Genomic DNA, 15,307 nt, shown 5'->3' with positions numbered 1-15,307 from the left:
CACCTCGAGCACCATGGCCTTTTCTGTGCGCACAAGCAGTGGATCCCGGCAATTCTCTTCTCGGAGCGGACTTGGCGGGGGATCTCTGAGAATGCCTGGTTCTAGTGGGGGAGCAGGCTTCGGTGGCAGTGGACTCGGGTTTGGTGGTGGATCTGGTGGAGGTTTTGGTGCTGCTTCTATGCTTGGTTCCGGCTCTGGCTTTGGTGGAGGTTTTGGGAGTAGCTCAGGTGGAGGCTTTGGGAGCAGCTTAAGCAGTGGCTTTGGTGGAGGCTACGGTAGTGGTTTAGGTGGTAGCTATGGAGGTGGCTTAGGCAGTGCTTTTGGGGGAGGTTTAGGCAGTGCTTTTGGCAGCAGCTCAGGTGCTGGTTTCGGAGGTGGCTTTGGTGGCGGCTCAGGATCTGGTTTTGGAGGTGGGTTTGGTGGTGCTGGTGCTGGGGATGGCGGACTTATTTCTGGCTCCAAAAAAGAAACGATGCAGAACCTCAATGACCGTCTGGCTGCTTATCTGGACAAAGTACGATCTCTGGAGGATGCCAATACAGAATTGGAGCGCAAAATCCGCGAGTGGTATGAGAAAAATGGCCCTGGTGTTGGCATCCCTGGATCTGGGAATGACTACAGTAAATACTATCCTATAATTGAAGATCTTCGAAGCAAGGTAGCAAAGCGATGTACTTAACATATCTTTAGCTTTGTAGTTCTCCTAATAATACTTTGGATAAAAATAACAAATTCCTTTCAGAAACCAAGAGCAAATTTATTCTACAGTCCTGACGCTTGTAATAACCTCTGTCACACTGCACTGGTATCATGTTGAAATTTTCTTGTATGTTAAGAGCCGTTCTGTAGCTATATCACACAATAGTCTGTGACTTGGTCTAATTTCAATAAAGGAGAAGACAGTGATGGAATTCAGTTCCACAAAGTCTTGTAGATTACAAAGTTTAGATTTTAATAAGTTTCATATTTCCTAGATCACAAATTAAATTCCTTAAATAGACAGGCTACCTGGCAAGGTCTTCAGAGATTATAAACCATCTAGTCATAGCATGAGAACTGGTATTCTACTATTAAGTGAAGCATGCTGATTTGCAGAAGCTGAAAATCTGTCCTATTTATTTTCATACTAAAAAATTACATTTAATATTATAATCGTACTTAGGATTACAGTTAAGTAAACAGCTATATTGAGCTGCAAAGCCACTGGGCTATAAAATCATTCTCCGAACATTGTTTGTATTCCAGATCATCAATGCAACTATCGACAATGCAAGAATCATTTTGCAGGTTGATAATGCCAGACTGGCTGCTGATGACTTCAGACTGAAGTAAGTATATCTTAATATTACAAAATTTCTTACTAATATTTTAAGGAAAAAAAATCTTTTGTATTTCTTTCCTTGTAGAATACTTTAACATAATTATTAAACAACATTATAATAAGTATGTGTATCAAGATTTCATATTAAAAGCTATGTAAGTACACAGTAATAGTTCGCATTTGACCTCACTAACCATATAAAACTATCATATTTCATTATTTTATTTACAGATATGAGAATGAAGTGGCTCTTCGCCAGAGTGTGGAAGCTGACATCAATGGTCTGCGCAGAGTTCTTGATGAGCTGACTTTGACAAGAGCTGATTTGGAGATGCAGATTGAAAGCCTGAATGAAGAACTGGCTTACCTCAAGAAGAATCATGAAGAGGTACCTTTTTTTTTCTTTGTGAATTCATAACAAGGCACATGGAATTGTGAAATATCAAATTATTCCCTTATTTATGCCAGTGGGAGCTCCTTGTTTACATTATTCATTTTGTTTGCTGTTCTTTTTTGAATTTGCCAAGTCAAAGAGTGAAAGAAATATACAAGCTATGGATTCTTGTTGAAAGATAATTTACATCACGTCTATTTCTTCACATATATTTTTGGTAGAAGCATTTTGCCTTTTATTAACAGAAACTTTTGTTTATTTTAAATCTCTCCAGGAGCTTCAAGGCATCCAAAGCAGTGCATGTGGTCAAGTCAGCGTTGAAATGGATGCTGCTCCAGGAATTGACCTGACCAAGCTTTTGAATGACATGAGGGGACAGTATGAAGTCATTGCTGAGCAAAATCGTAAAGAGGCTGAAGCATGGTTCAATGAAAAAGTAACAACCACAGATGGCAAATTCAGCAAAATGTATGAAAAAATGAGTTAAGTATTTGGAACAGTAAATTTACACTCTATTCTTCCTTGTCATTTCAGAGCGGGGAGCTGAAAAGGGAAATCTCCACCAATACTGAGCAGCTTCAGTCAGGAAAGAGTGAGATAACAGATTTAAAACGGACCCTCCAGAGCCTGGAAATTGAACTACAATCTCAGCTTGCCATGGTATGTTCTAAGGATGCTCCTAACTAGTCAGAGTAAATCTTCCAACTTCAAAAGTGTTGCTAGATCTTATACTATTCCATAGGATTTAAGATTTGCATTTATTTCCCATTAAATCTTGCATTCTTTTAGTTCCTAAATAGCAAGAATATGTATAATTGGATTGCAAGTAGCATGTTGTAAAGCAGATGAACTTTCATAGTTCACATTCAGTGAAGCAGCAAAGGCCAGTTTTCAAACCGGTATTTCCAGAAAAAAATAAAAATCTCTAAGTAATGAGGCTATACTTACTCCCATTAAACTATTTCCAATGGTTTTGTATTTTTAAAGAATTAATTTTTCCTCAATCAGAGATTATTTAATATCCTTCTTTCACAGAAAAAATCCCTTGAAGACACTTTAGCAGAAACAGAAGGAGGTTACTGTGCTCAGCTTTCACAAATCCAACTTCAGATTGGGAATCTGGAGTCTCAGCTGTTTCAGGTCAGGGCTGATATGGAGCGCCAGAATGCAGAGTATCAACAACTTCTAGACATTAAGACTCGCCTGGAGATGGAGATTGAAACCTATCGTCGCTTGCTGGATGGCGAGTTTGTGTAAGTACCTAATTTACATAAAATATCTCCTATTTTCTGTAACAATATCCCTTCCAGGAAAAAAGAGGTAAAAACAAGTGGTACATTCACCAAAAGACAGTAAGGCACATAAAATGATTCTTAAATAATACAGGTATATTCTGAGGAGAATGAACCACTCAGTATTTAAAATAATCAGTGCCAACATGAAAAGGGAATTTCTCCTGACCCTGACAAACATTCTGCACTATAACATATCTCTGATTCACTTTTAGGAGTGCAGGACCGGGAGTTACATTTGAAAGCTCATCCTTGACAGGGTCTAAATCACAAACACAATCACTGGATTCTTCGCAGGGTAGGTAGAACTTGACTGAATAAAATTTTGTTTCTAAAGTCATTCTTGTAAATAAAATAATACATGCTACTCTGTTTAAATGTGTCATAGTTCATTATACCAAGAAACCAATTTGAAAGGAAAAGGATGTAACTGTTCACATACACGTGCTGCTGCTTTATAATTTTTAACACTTTGATAAATATTTCTTGTTTCATTTATGATGTTAGATCCTGCCAAAACTAGAAAGATCAAGACAATTGTTGAAGAAGTGGTAGATGGAAAAGTTGTTGCATCCCATGTTAAGGAAGTTGAAGAGAAGATATAAGGCACAATCTGATATTGCAAAGGATCCATTCACTCCATGTTTTTTCAAAGCCAAAGTGGATAAATAATTTCATGCAGTTGTATAAAATGAAAAAAATAGATTGGCTTTTTACTAAGATTCTTTTACATAAAAGAAAGCCTGCATTTTCATTCTTAGCAGTCATGCAATATATTTTCTGCTTCAGTCTATTGGTATTACCTGTATTATTGTCACAGTGTTCTATTAAATGTATCATCAAAACTTTGTTCAGTAACTAGAAATATGATGCACACATTAGGCATTTAATTAGATATATGCTTTTTATAATTTTTAGTAATTAATAGATAAAATAATTTTGCTATTGTAAGCTCATTTTCCAGTTTTCTTGACTAATAAAAAGAACTCAACAAGCTTTAAGATGTTAGTCTCCCTTTACTCTTCATTTAGGACTGCTGCTCCTGATCGGTATTTGCCACTTCATTGGGTATCTTGCTAAAGCTATCCATTTAAGACAGAAGTTTCTGCAAACAGAACAACATATCTGGTCTAGTGGAAGGTGTCTCTGCCCATGGCAGGGGGGGTGGACTAGATGATCTTTAAGGTCCATTCCAACTCAAACCATTCCATGATTCTATACTGCAGAGACCACAACCATAGTGGAAAAGTAAAGCTACCCCAGCTTGGCAGCACATGGCAGCCCCAGCCAGGTGGCGGTGGCTCCATGCTGCCCAGTGCTGTCTCGTGGGGCGCAGGATGATCCCCCAAGTCCCAAATTTGGCTCCTGGCTGATCAACTCAAATTAACTATTTAAAGGAATCTCAACCAAAACAAAAACAAACAAACAAAAAAGAAAACAGAAAAATTACAATCCCCTTACAATTTACACACCTAAGCCTTTGTGCTTCCTGCCTTGAACCAATAAAAGCTAGGGTAATTAAAACAGTAATCAAAGAACCAAGTCAGCATAGTAGAATTGTAACATCTAAAGTCCAGTCAGTTAAGGAAAAAGTATTGTGATAAATAACCCAAAGAAATTAAACAGAAGAATATTCTAGATATGCCAATACAAAGAGAGAAGAACTTGAAAACCTCTTGAGTAAATGCACAATCTTCAACAGTTTAAGGAAGCAATTTCTTTTCTGAAAGCATGCAGCACAAGTGTATCTCTTTTTTGTCACCCTTTAAAAGCAGTCCTGATAAATAAATGAAAAGAATCTTACTACAGGTAAAGTATCTCGATAATATTTTTCACTGTTGCAGATTACATTTTAAAGATTTAAATAATTACAATATAAATTAAAATAATATCAGAAATAGACAAATTGAGGTTGTTTATGTAGCCGGTTATGATTACCAAGAGTACCAGTATAGAGACATTCTAAGGTTAGAGGCTGAAGGATTTTTTTTTCTCTTCCCAAGACAGGACAGCATTCGTCCTCTTTCTTTCCTATCCATAATTTTTTTCTCATAGGTAGAAAACCTGATATCATATTATCTTCCCCATTATAGACAGCATCTCCATTTTGAAAAGAAAAATACATCTCTTTTGCCTTCTTCCAAAGACATATATACTTTCATAATAATTTTATACAAAGAAGTATGAAATAATGTACAGTACCTCAAGGACTGCAACTGTGATTGCTGTGAAATTCCCTAGTTCATTCAGTGTAGATTTCCACTGAATAACCATAGAGTTTACCTACATACACATTAATCCTGAATGTAATGTTATGATCTAAAAGATGATTTAGAATAGGCTAGGTGCAGTTTAGAAATATGTAAAATCTAGAAACCACTCTAGCTACTGTCTTGTGAGAAAGCAACACTAGCACACGAAAGCAGTTTGCAATCACTACAGCATTATTATGCTGTACCACAGAACCCAAATAGCTTTTGCAGAGTATGCGAACTATAAGGTTAACTGAAATTCAGCATCTGTAATAAAATAAGAACATTGAAAGTAGGTAGAACTAAAATTTACATAAATCCTAGTAAAGATACAATTGCTTACACATACCTACCTTTAGCCTACAGGGATCTCGTACCCAGGTGTTTCCTTTACACCTGAAAACAAGACGGAAAAAGAAAGTATTAGTGCTAATTTCTTTTTCAAAAGCTTTTAAAAATTGTATCAGCTGGCAAATGTTTAGCTGCTGGTAGTGTGAAGATTCATTCATAGATGCTTGTTGATGCATAAAGTTTGGTTTGTGGGACCACATCCTATATCCCTGCAGACCTCCACATTATACTTCAAACTTTTATTTTTTTATTCATTTCTGTATACTAGACAGCCTTGACTTTGCCTGATACAAATAGAAAATGGTCTGAGTCCCAAGGAACTGAAAGCAAACTGTAAACAATCGGTATTGCAATGCAAAGAAAAAAAAAAGATTTTAAATTGCATTTCAATTTCTTATTTGCTTAAATACATAACTTTTCCTATTAATGTTTATACTGTCCCAAGGTATAATATGTTTGATGGATTCGTAATGTTTTTATTACGTGACTGTTCTCATACCATCAGTGAAAAACACTGTCAGTATATTGGTTTTAGAACTACATAAAAATAAGACTAATGAAGGCACTTGTAGAAAAGATAGCGGACAACAGACCATTCTCATCTCAGTCCAGGACAGCTGAAAAACAGCCAGTAAAGAAAAATAAAATCAGAATACAGGATCCTTTTACATGTGCCAGCAGACAGAGCCAAGAACAAGGAAGCCTTACACATACAAGGAGACTTTTAAGTGGTATAATACCTTCACTTTGAAAAAGATGAGTGTCTTGCAGAGGTTTATTGCCTTTTTTTCTCATTTTACCAATGTATATCCTTATTTGGAGCCTAAAAATGCATTCTACCTAGTGAATTTTAATTTTTTACTCAAATCTGAATTTTTTCACTAAATACCTTGTATGGTGCATTACTGCAAAAACTTTGAAAAATGGGTAAGAGCCATTCTTAGCAGACAAGACCACTGGATCATAAGTAGCTACAGTGAGCCAGGAAATGAAGAATTATTTGAAGAAAATACAGCACCACAGAACCTATACTTTCTACCTCCCCAGTAGCTGTCAGGAAAGGTTTAAGAGTCTTACAACAATCTGCACATTCCATGAACTGAACACACTGACACAACAGAGGTCCTGTAAACACCTTCAGAAACAAACCAGATGCTTTTGTGACAGCAGTTAGCTATGTTTGAAGTGTTAATTCACCAGAAGTTTGTGCTCTGCAGAAGAGGAACCAAATCCCTTGCCACAAGGTGCACAAGCATTCTTTACCACTAGTAGTGCTGGTTCCTCTCCCTCTTTTCGTGTTCCTGTCCATAAAAACACCAAAGCGTTGGGTGGGAGGATATCCAGGAGCCCAGCTCTTTTTCAAAATGGGATAGTCTTCAACACTAGATCAGGTCAGCCACTTGAGACTTCACCTCTCTGAATTCCAAAACCTTCAAGGATGGAAATTCTGTAACATCCCTAAATAACCTGTTCCAGTGCTGCACAATTGCCTGGTGAAGGCCCATTCCAGCAGCACAGCCATCAGTACAGGTATACTGCTGGGAAGCTGCTCCCTCACCCTCTGCAATTGTACTCTCATGCTGTGCTGCTATAATTTCATCCTTCGTTTTGCTTCCCTTAACCTCACATTTCTGAAGTTATAAAAAAACACAGTCACAGTGTCACAAAAACATAAAGATTTTGTACATACTCGTTTCAGCACATAATTTAGGAATCATTACTTTAATCGCTGCAAAAGTGACAGATCTTTGCTGTACTAAACTTGCTTTTAGAAATGATTGGAAGCCTCTGACCTTCCAGTACTTCCTCAAAAATACAGCTCTGCAGCTTTAAAATCCGCCTGCGCTCGCTCTCCCCTCACTGCAGGCAGTGAAGGCTCTGCAGCAGCCGGCTCACCCTATCAATAGGGTTCGGTTAGCCAAGGGGGAGGATGGGAGGAGAATGGAACTGTCCCGGCTCCTCAATGAGACCAGGGCAAAGTATGAAACACCCATCACCAGAAATCAGATAAAGACCGTCATCTCAGCAAGGACCCAGGTAATGACTTCATACAGACATACACCTTCCAGAGTAAGGAGACAATCCCTGTCTATACAGTTCCTCCCTCAGCCTCTATGAGGTACAGTATTTCCTTTTCAATGCAGCATATTATTGGGGAGGGATTTTGATTTTACTGCAGTAAGATGTGAACTGAAAGATACGGAAACAGATTTTGTCTAAGGTATGAGATTCACACTAAATGAATGCTGTGTAATTCATCTGGATGTTTTTCTGTACCTGCAACAGTGATATTGTTGTGATTTAAAAAATTATGACATATGCTGTAACATGGTAACCTCTAGCACCATTTAGTTATCCCAGAGGAAAAGTGAATCTTAAAAATCAAAGGCAGTTTAAATAATCCATATATATATATATATACAGAAAGCTTTACCATTTTTAGCACCTATATTATAGAAAACTGTACCTTTTTAGGAACTATTTTATATTGTTCACAGTAAAACTATGTTAAACTCTTCAACAAATACATTTTTTTCTTTCATACAGATTGATTAAATGTTATCAACACACAATGCTACTATTATAGACTGACATACAAAACATCTCTAAAACCCAAGTGAACCTTGAAATAAAATGGCAAAACGATTTTCAGCTATCAAATGTCAAGAAATTCAGGGTGAAAATTAGGTATTGTATCACCTTATTGTACTTCTTGGGTATTGCAGAAATGCTGGAGGTTTATTTTAACCACAGGCCAGGCTGCTGCTGCAGTCTGGCTGGTCTACACAGTAATCCAGTGACACACAGCAGCTACAAAGTAGATAATTAAGCCAAGTTTATATTTGTGTTTGGCACAAAGCAGCCAATGTATATCTATATATTCTTGTCACATAAATTCTGCAGTACCCAGGCAAAAAAAGGGTAGGCAAAGAATATTGACTGTTCACTTGTGCATTAGCCAAATTTAGATTTTTCATCAAAATGATGGCATGGTAAAATTACAATACATCAGTATGTTACGGGGGGGGAAAGGAATGTATTTTACTCGCTTCATAAGACCTGAATTAAAGAGTTCATTTTCTTAGAGTTGATGGCATCATAAGAACCTACATAAAGCAGTAAAATATGCAAAAGAGCATGTATTGTTTCAAGGGCTTATGGCATCCTCACCACTTGCAGTAAAACTCAGAAGCAAAAAAGAAAAATAACTTTCAGAAGTAAAACAAACATTCTGGAAGTTAAATGCATGAACATATTATCTAAATAAAAGACGAGCTCAAATCTAAAATGACCCCACACATGCTCAGGACTGGCTTAAATGAACTACTTTTAATTGGATTTTAAAAAAGGCAAACCCCCACATTTTCTTGCAAATACAATACAGTGCTTTTTGACTATTTACTTTTTTCCTAAGAATAAGCTTCAGCCTTAAGGATGGCAGATTATCTCAAATAATATTTTAGATCGGGATTAAGCTTAGAACAGGCACCTCATTTCTGACTTTTAACACCCGGGTGACAGCATATACTCAGAAAACAAATCAATATTTTCCTTCCTGTGATAAGTAAATCTTAAAAGTTAAGAGGACAAGGAAAAGTTGTAGATTTGGATCAGGTTGCTGTTCATACTTAAATGAATGAACGTACTTGCTCTCAAATGACAATCTGAAATCTAATCAATGACTAGATCAGGCAAAAACAATTACAGCAATTGTCAATTGTGATATACTCATGCACCCACTGCAAAGGGCTATCTCTCTATAAAACTGTTCTTAGAAATCAAAAATACATTAAAAACCTTATTCAAACCTGGAAGCTTGAACTAACTGCAGTTCCTCTTATTTCCATAAAGTTAAGCCCATTTACTCTAGCCGTGAATAAGGTCGCAACACAACTGGTTAATTTGTATGGGAACTCCTCTACAAGAAATATGTTAGTGATAAGGATGCAGCCAACTACTTCCCATCAAACACAGCAGGATAATCGCTTCCCATCTACACGGTACATAAAATTTAGCAAATTTATATGACTCTCAAAAAATTCCAACTAGATATTTTGTGTATCGATTTCATTTTCATTATTTGAATATTTTTAAGATTGTTATCTTTTTTATATCTCCTGTAGCTAGAAGAAGATACAATTAAAAGAATGGACAAAGATGCAGAAGCATTAAAGGCAGCCAGAGCAGAACTCTGTGAAGCGAGACGGCAGTGGCACCATATGCAGATCGAAATTGAATCTCTCCACGCTGTGGTAAGCATCGTAAAATGAAATTTGAAATATCCTGGAAAAAAATTAATATTTTTCTTGATGTAAACTATTCCACAATTCAGTTGATATAACAATAACATCCACTATACAGCTGAAATACCACACACAGAGAAATGCATGGACTTGCAGCTCAGTGCACAGAGCACTCACCAACAAGCAGTAACCCAGTTGTTTGCTCACATTTAAGAGTATCACACATTCCGATTCAGGATCTGCCATGCAATATACACATCTTTTCGTGTTTTCACACCTGCCAAACATATATTTTTATGATACTCCCTCATCAAGTTCCTGGTCATTCTACCTAACCAATTCACATCAGGTTTAGAACTTTTTTTGAATATGTGGATGAAGTTTATATATTAATTAATGATAAAATATGTTAGCAATTTACTGAATTCAGTAATATAATAAGCCACAACAGCACACAGACCACTCAGTTTTCATACAGTACTGAGCTGGATATCATTTTAACCATACAGGTAAAATCAGGTATGTGTAAAATGAATGGTAGTGGATTGCTGGTACAACAAAAGGCTACATTTTTTTATCCTATCTTGAATTATTACAGATCTTACCAGAAAATTTCTCAGCAAAATTATTATATTAAAAGCTTTACTCCTGTTCCTAAAGAATATTCTTAAAAGAACTATGTATAAAAATACACAGCTTGTTAATTAAAAGTATGTATGACATCTCAATGCATATACTTTCCAAATCTTAAAATATGAGTTAAATTTAACAGGAAAAGGGTTTGGAACGTTCATTACGTGCCACAGAGCAGCAGTACCACATGCAACTACAAAATTTAGAAGCTGAGATTGAATGCTTAGAGAAAGAGCTACTGGAAGTGAGAAGAGGTATTGAGAAACAGCTTCAAGAGCATGAAATTCTCCTGAACACAAGGATGAAACTGGAAGAGGAGATAGCAACATACCGCAGCCTGCTTGAGCAAGAAGAGAACAGGTATTTGTTTAGAAAAAAAGTACTCAAATTTGTCTTCCATTTCATAAGTTCTCATTAAAATATTCATCAGAATTGTAAATACATGAACCAATCATTAAAAAATTACAGTATAAAAATCCTTAAAAATGGTTTCATTGTAACTTCACTGATTCCACGCTTCCTCGAGCTCAGAGCATCTCCACGATGCGTTGCAGATGACAGCACGCTTACTGCACCCGCGCTTGAGGCGCTGCACGTTGGTGTAGACTTTGTACACCATGAGCTGCCTGTTTGTCTCAGACCGTTGATGAAGCAAGTCCATACGCACAACATGCTGGGAGAGGAGTTCACATCTCGGCACACGACAGATGTCCATTTGCACGTGGAATTCACGCTACTCAGGATCATTCGAAGTGTGTTAAGGCACACAATAGGATGCTATTTAAGAACATACCTTCTAGTGACATTGTGCTTTGGTGGTAACTCCTCATGTCTGCACTCTCCCTGGTACAGAAATGCCAATATTTTGAAATGTAGACATGAGAAAGGCAGCTATACAAATGTAAACAACAAGGAGGATAAGGAAAAGGCAAAATACCACCTCTTGCACTCAGCACTGGCATCTTAACAAAACCAAGCACGTGATTCTGAACTCTTTCAGTGGAACATTGCCTCCCTCAGTCCTTTCTACAAAAAATAGAGAGCTTCAGTCCAGGAACCTCAGATATTTGCATAAGATGATTCCAAACAAGGGAGTCAGTTTCAGATTTAACGCTTCTAACTCTGAAAATACACCCAATTCAGTACTAATAAAATTAAGTAACTCTTCCTAGCACACAATAAACTGACTAAAAACTGTCCAAAAATATGGTTCTCATATTTTTAATTTTTTGATAGCTGCTCATAAGACAAGTTTTGGATTAAAGTAATTCAATGTTACTTGATGACAGCAAGAATTTTTATTTTTGCAGGTTTCGTTGCTCTATACCTGACCAGGAGGATGACAAAAAGCCTACCACCAGCAAGACTGCCTTTACACTGCCTTTAGGTGAGTTTTTAGACACTTTCCCCTTAGGGGACTATGGCCCTACAGGAGGTTCCTAACTACTGACAAATTACTGGATATTACAAAAGGATCTTGTTCCAGTGCAGCAGGAGGAAAAATACCTCTAGGTCCCGTGTCCTGACCTTACTCTTCTGCATGCCCAGTATACCTGCATTTTCTTTTACAGACGGTGTAAAGCAGCATGAAACTGAGAAGGTGGAACTGATGACAAAGCAAGCAATCCTAGATGGAAATATTATGAAGGAAAGCGCTGAAGCTCATGGCACTGTACAGTAAGATAAACATGAATTTAACATAATAACAATTGACAGTAAATGGTAGCATTACATTTCAGTAGCTTTGAGCTTTCCTTTATTTAGTATCTGTTATATCATGCCCATACAGCCAAGAAGCTGCACACTAACAGTGAGCATTCTTGAAGGTATATTGAATAGCATGTTTTAACAATACATTAAATTTTAAAGTTCTTTTTATTAGCATTTGCTTCATAAGCAAACAATATCATGATGATGCTTCTGATTTGTAATTTCTGTTTCTGTTAAGAATGAAACTATGAATAATTCATCTAGTTAAGGCTGAAAGCAAAGGAGCCCATACCATGTTTGCAAAGTTCCTCTGGGGCATATTTATGCACATAAATTCAGGCTTGGCTGCTCTAACTTGCTATTTGGAAACTCCTACGTTTCACCAATTACCAAACAGGGAATGGAGAGCTTGGCTCCTAAGTAGGCATGTGAAAGTCTGTTACTATGTATTATTCACCTTAAATTACTTTAATAGTATTGGATTGCCTCGTTGTTTTTTTTTCTCTCCTGCTGCTCTTTAAGCTTTTTTGTAGACGGGCACTTTACATTTAAAACAAACTGTAGTGTACTGTTTTACTAATACTTAACTGTCATCAGTTGTTGAAAACATGTAGAAATTCGGACTAAGAATTAATGCCATCATATAGTCCACCCTATACACTGCATACCTGCATCTTATTTTCATACAGCAGCTCTGTTGCCCTCACACAGTCAGATTTGCAGGGGGTTGCTTGGCTGGGTACAGTTTACCTAAGTAAGTCTCCAGAGTTGGACTTTTAGACCTGGATCCTGACACATGCTCAGAGGATTACATCAACAGGATTTGCACACCAAAGTAATACTGAATCATCTGGGGTTTTAATTCCCTGTATTTTACTTCTGCCCTTTTTTCCTTTTTTTTTTTTTAAATTACTGTATATCTACATTCTGATGTCTATAACGAGAATTTTCTTCTCCCTATTCTGAAGGCTTTCAGTTGCTGGAATTCTGCCCTGCCCACTGTAGTAAGGAGGCTTCTTGCAAAGTTTTTGAGCTTAGGTTCCAGACTTTCTCCTTGGAAACAAATTGTCTGATGTGTTTGGAGCAGTGGTTTTGTATCCATGTCTCCTTAAAAGTACAAGAACAAGAATATAATGAACCCTCGCCCATTAGTTAGCTTTTCTGGAGAATGAACCTGTGAAAAAAAATGAAAAATTCTAGTGTCTTGGTACCCATCTAAAATAACTTGACACTTTATTATGCAAGGTCTCTCTACATTGTAAAAGCAGCCCTGAAGACAGATAACTCATATTGCCTAAATGATTATAAATATTGTTGCTTTATTGTTTCAGGACAGAAAAAGTGGATGAAGTCATTAAAGAATGGGAAGGGTCTTTCTTTAAGGACAACCCTCGCTTAAGGAAAAAATCAGTTTCACTGCGCTTTGATCTCCACCTAGCAGCAACAGAGGAAGGATGTTTACACACTAAGAAGAAAACTCTTCCTAACATTGAAGTCAGGCTGGTAATGAGGAGATCTTGCAGTATTCCTTCTATCAAACCTTAACCTACAGCAAATTAACCCAAAGTTCATCTCCAATGGGCTCTGGAAATAAACTGTAGATGGACTTACAAGGCTATCTTGTTACAACAATGAAATCTTACTAAGTACTTTGATTAATACAATAAACACACACAAGTCTTTTAAAAGAAAGGGAGAAGAGCAAGGGAGTTAAAATTCCAAGAAATCTAACTTCTACTAGTTTTATACTCTGGGTGCAGCCCTTTAATTTTCTCATTATTGTTGTTTTGTAGAATTTCACCAAATATTGCAAAAATTAAACTGTAACTTTATACTTTGACATATTCTGCCTTTTAAAAGAGAACTTGTTTTCTCTTTCTGGAAATGACAAATGCATATTTCATGCTATTATTCAGTATTGCATACATATAATGACTGATGAATCCTTCTAATAATTTATATCACAACTGACATAATTCCTGAAATATATTTTAAAATAACACTTTCTAACAGAAAAATTACATACAAAGATGCTCTTAAAATACATAAACTATTAGCAAAGAATTTTCTTTTTAAAGTGGCTGTATTTTTAAATTATTTTTTTTTGGCAACAACTGAGCAAAAATGTCTTTCCCTCACATAATTATACACACATTTTTAAAACTGTTGTTACAAACCAGTAATATTTTAGCCATACTCTTCCTCTAATTTTGAAGCAGTAATTTCCAATGAAAAAATCAGTCATGCTCTTATGTGTCCACACATAACTGTACTACAACTTTCTTAGCCGCAGCAACTAAAATTATACTTCTTACTTGTTCAAACAAAAGGTGTCAACTAACCATTTTAATGCTGTTATTTAATTAATTTTATTATATCAGTGTGAATTAATTTTTTTTCAACAAATTAATCTCCTGACAAATATTGTAAGTTATGCTCTCACTATTATGCCAGGGTACAACCATTATTCCTTCAAACTAAATGGACAAATAAGGGCTACATATTCAAAGTAAAATTCTACCATACTCATTAAGCATCCCCCACTACTACTTAAAGTAGCTATGGGCAAATACAAAGTACAGTAGATGATCTTGCATCAGTACACAGAAAAAACTCAGACATACTGCTTCATAACATTATGAGATAAATTTCAAACAAAAATTCAAACAAAATTGTATGAGGGCAAGGATGATTATGAGGATTTTTAAGAGGCATGGATGTCACAAACTCGCCAAAATCACTGGGATTGCAGGAGCTCAGAATCTAGGAAAACCATGTACTGTACTTGCTGGAGTCACAGCAGCATGTAAAAGATTAAGTGTCAGTATTTGCCTTATTACTTATGGCATGTGTTACAAAAACTGATACTACAAATTCTTTCAGTGTTAATTTATGGTTCTATCTTTTGTTAATGGTAAGAACAATGCATTTATATTGCCCACCGTTCTATATCTACTGTATTAAGCTGGCTAATTATCATTAACCTTAATACTGATCTGGTGTTGTTAATACTTGAGTATTTGGCATCCTGAATGTATTAGCCTGCTCTAGTATTTTTACTATGCAGCTTTTTTTTGTGTGCTTATACTCCGTAAATTTACAATACTTGA

At 36.4% G+C, this 15,307-nt stretch overlaps 2 protein-coding genes and 1 long non-coding RNA gene across 3 annotated transcripts in view; 2 read left to right on the top strand and 1 right to left on the bottom strand.

Moving 5' to 3' along the window:
• LOC308055377 overlaps nucleotides 1-15,307 on the bottom strand; it is a 110,673-nt gene that overhangs the window by 91,959 nt on the left and 3,407 nt on the right. The window contains exon 2 of the long non-coding RNA XR_013924519.1: nucleotides 5,613-5,655. This is a non-coding gene — a long non-coding RNA (uncharacterized lncRNA). The remainder of the gene's footprint in view (nucleotides 1-5,612; nucleotides 5,656-15,307) is intronic.
• Nucleotides 4-3,612, top strand: LOC308055366 (keratin, type I cytoskeletal 12-like; the record flags this gene model as incomplete). Its single annotated transcript, XM_080369249.1, has 8 exons — nucleotides 4-658; nucleotides 1,246-1,328; nucleotides 1,553-1,709; nucleotides 1,990-2,151; nucleotides 2,250-2,375; nucleotides 2,751-2,968; nucleotides 3,223-3,305; nucleotides 3,515-3,612. Exons 1-8 carry the CDS (start codon nucleotides 14-16, stop codon nucleotides 3,610-3,612), a joined length of 1,572 nt encoding a protein of 523 aa, XP_080225375.1. The 5' UTR covers nucleotides 4-13.
• KRT222 (keratin 222) lies at nucleotides 7,539-13,619 on the top strand. The gene is made up of 5 exons (XM_080369236.1): nucleotides 7,539-7,647; nucleotides 9,735-9,863; nucleotides 10,627-10,847; nucleotides 11,798-11,874; nucleotides 12,059-13,619. The coding sequence occupies exons 1-5, from the start codon at nucleotides 7,552-7,554 to the stop codon at nucleotides 12,166-12,168; spliced, it is 633 nt and encodes a 210-aa protein (XP_080225362.1). The 5' UTR covers nucleotides 7,539-7,551; the 3' UTR covers nucleotides 12,169-13,619.

Source organism: Falco punctatus (assembly GCF_963210335.1).
Source record: "Falco punctatus genome assembly, chromosome: 19".
NCBI classification, from domain to species: Eukaryota; Metazoa; Chordata; class Aves; order Falconiformes; family Falconidae; genus Falco; species Falco punctatus.
The sequence above is the reverse complement of the archived record's forward strand: the minus strand, read 5'-3'. Positions and strand labels throughout refer to the sequence as shown.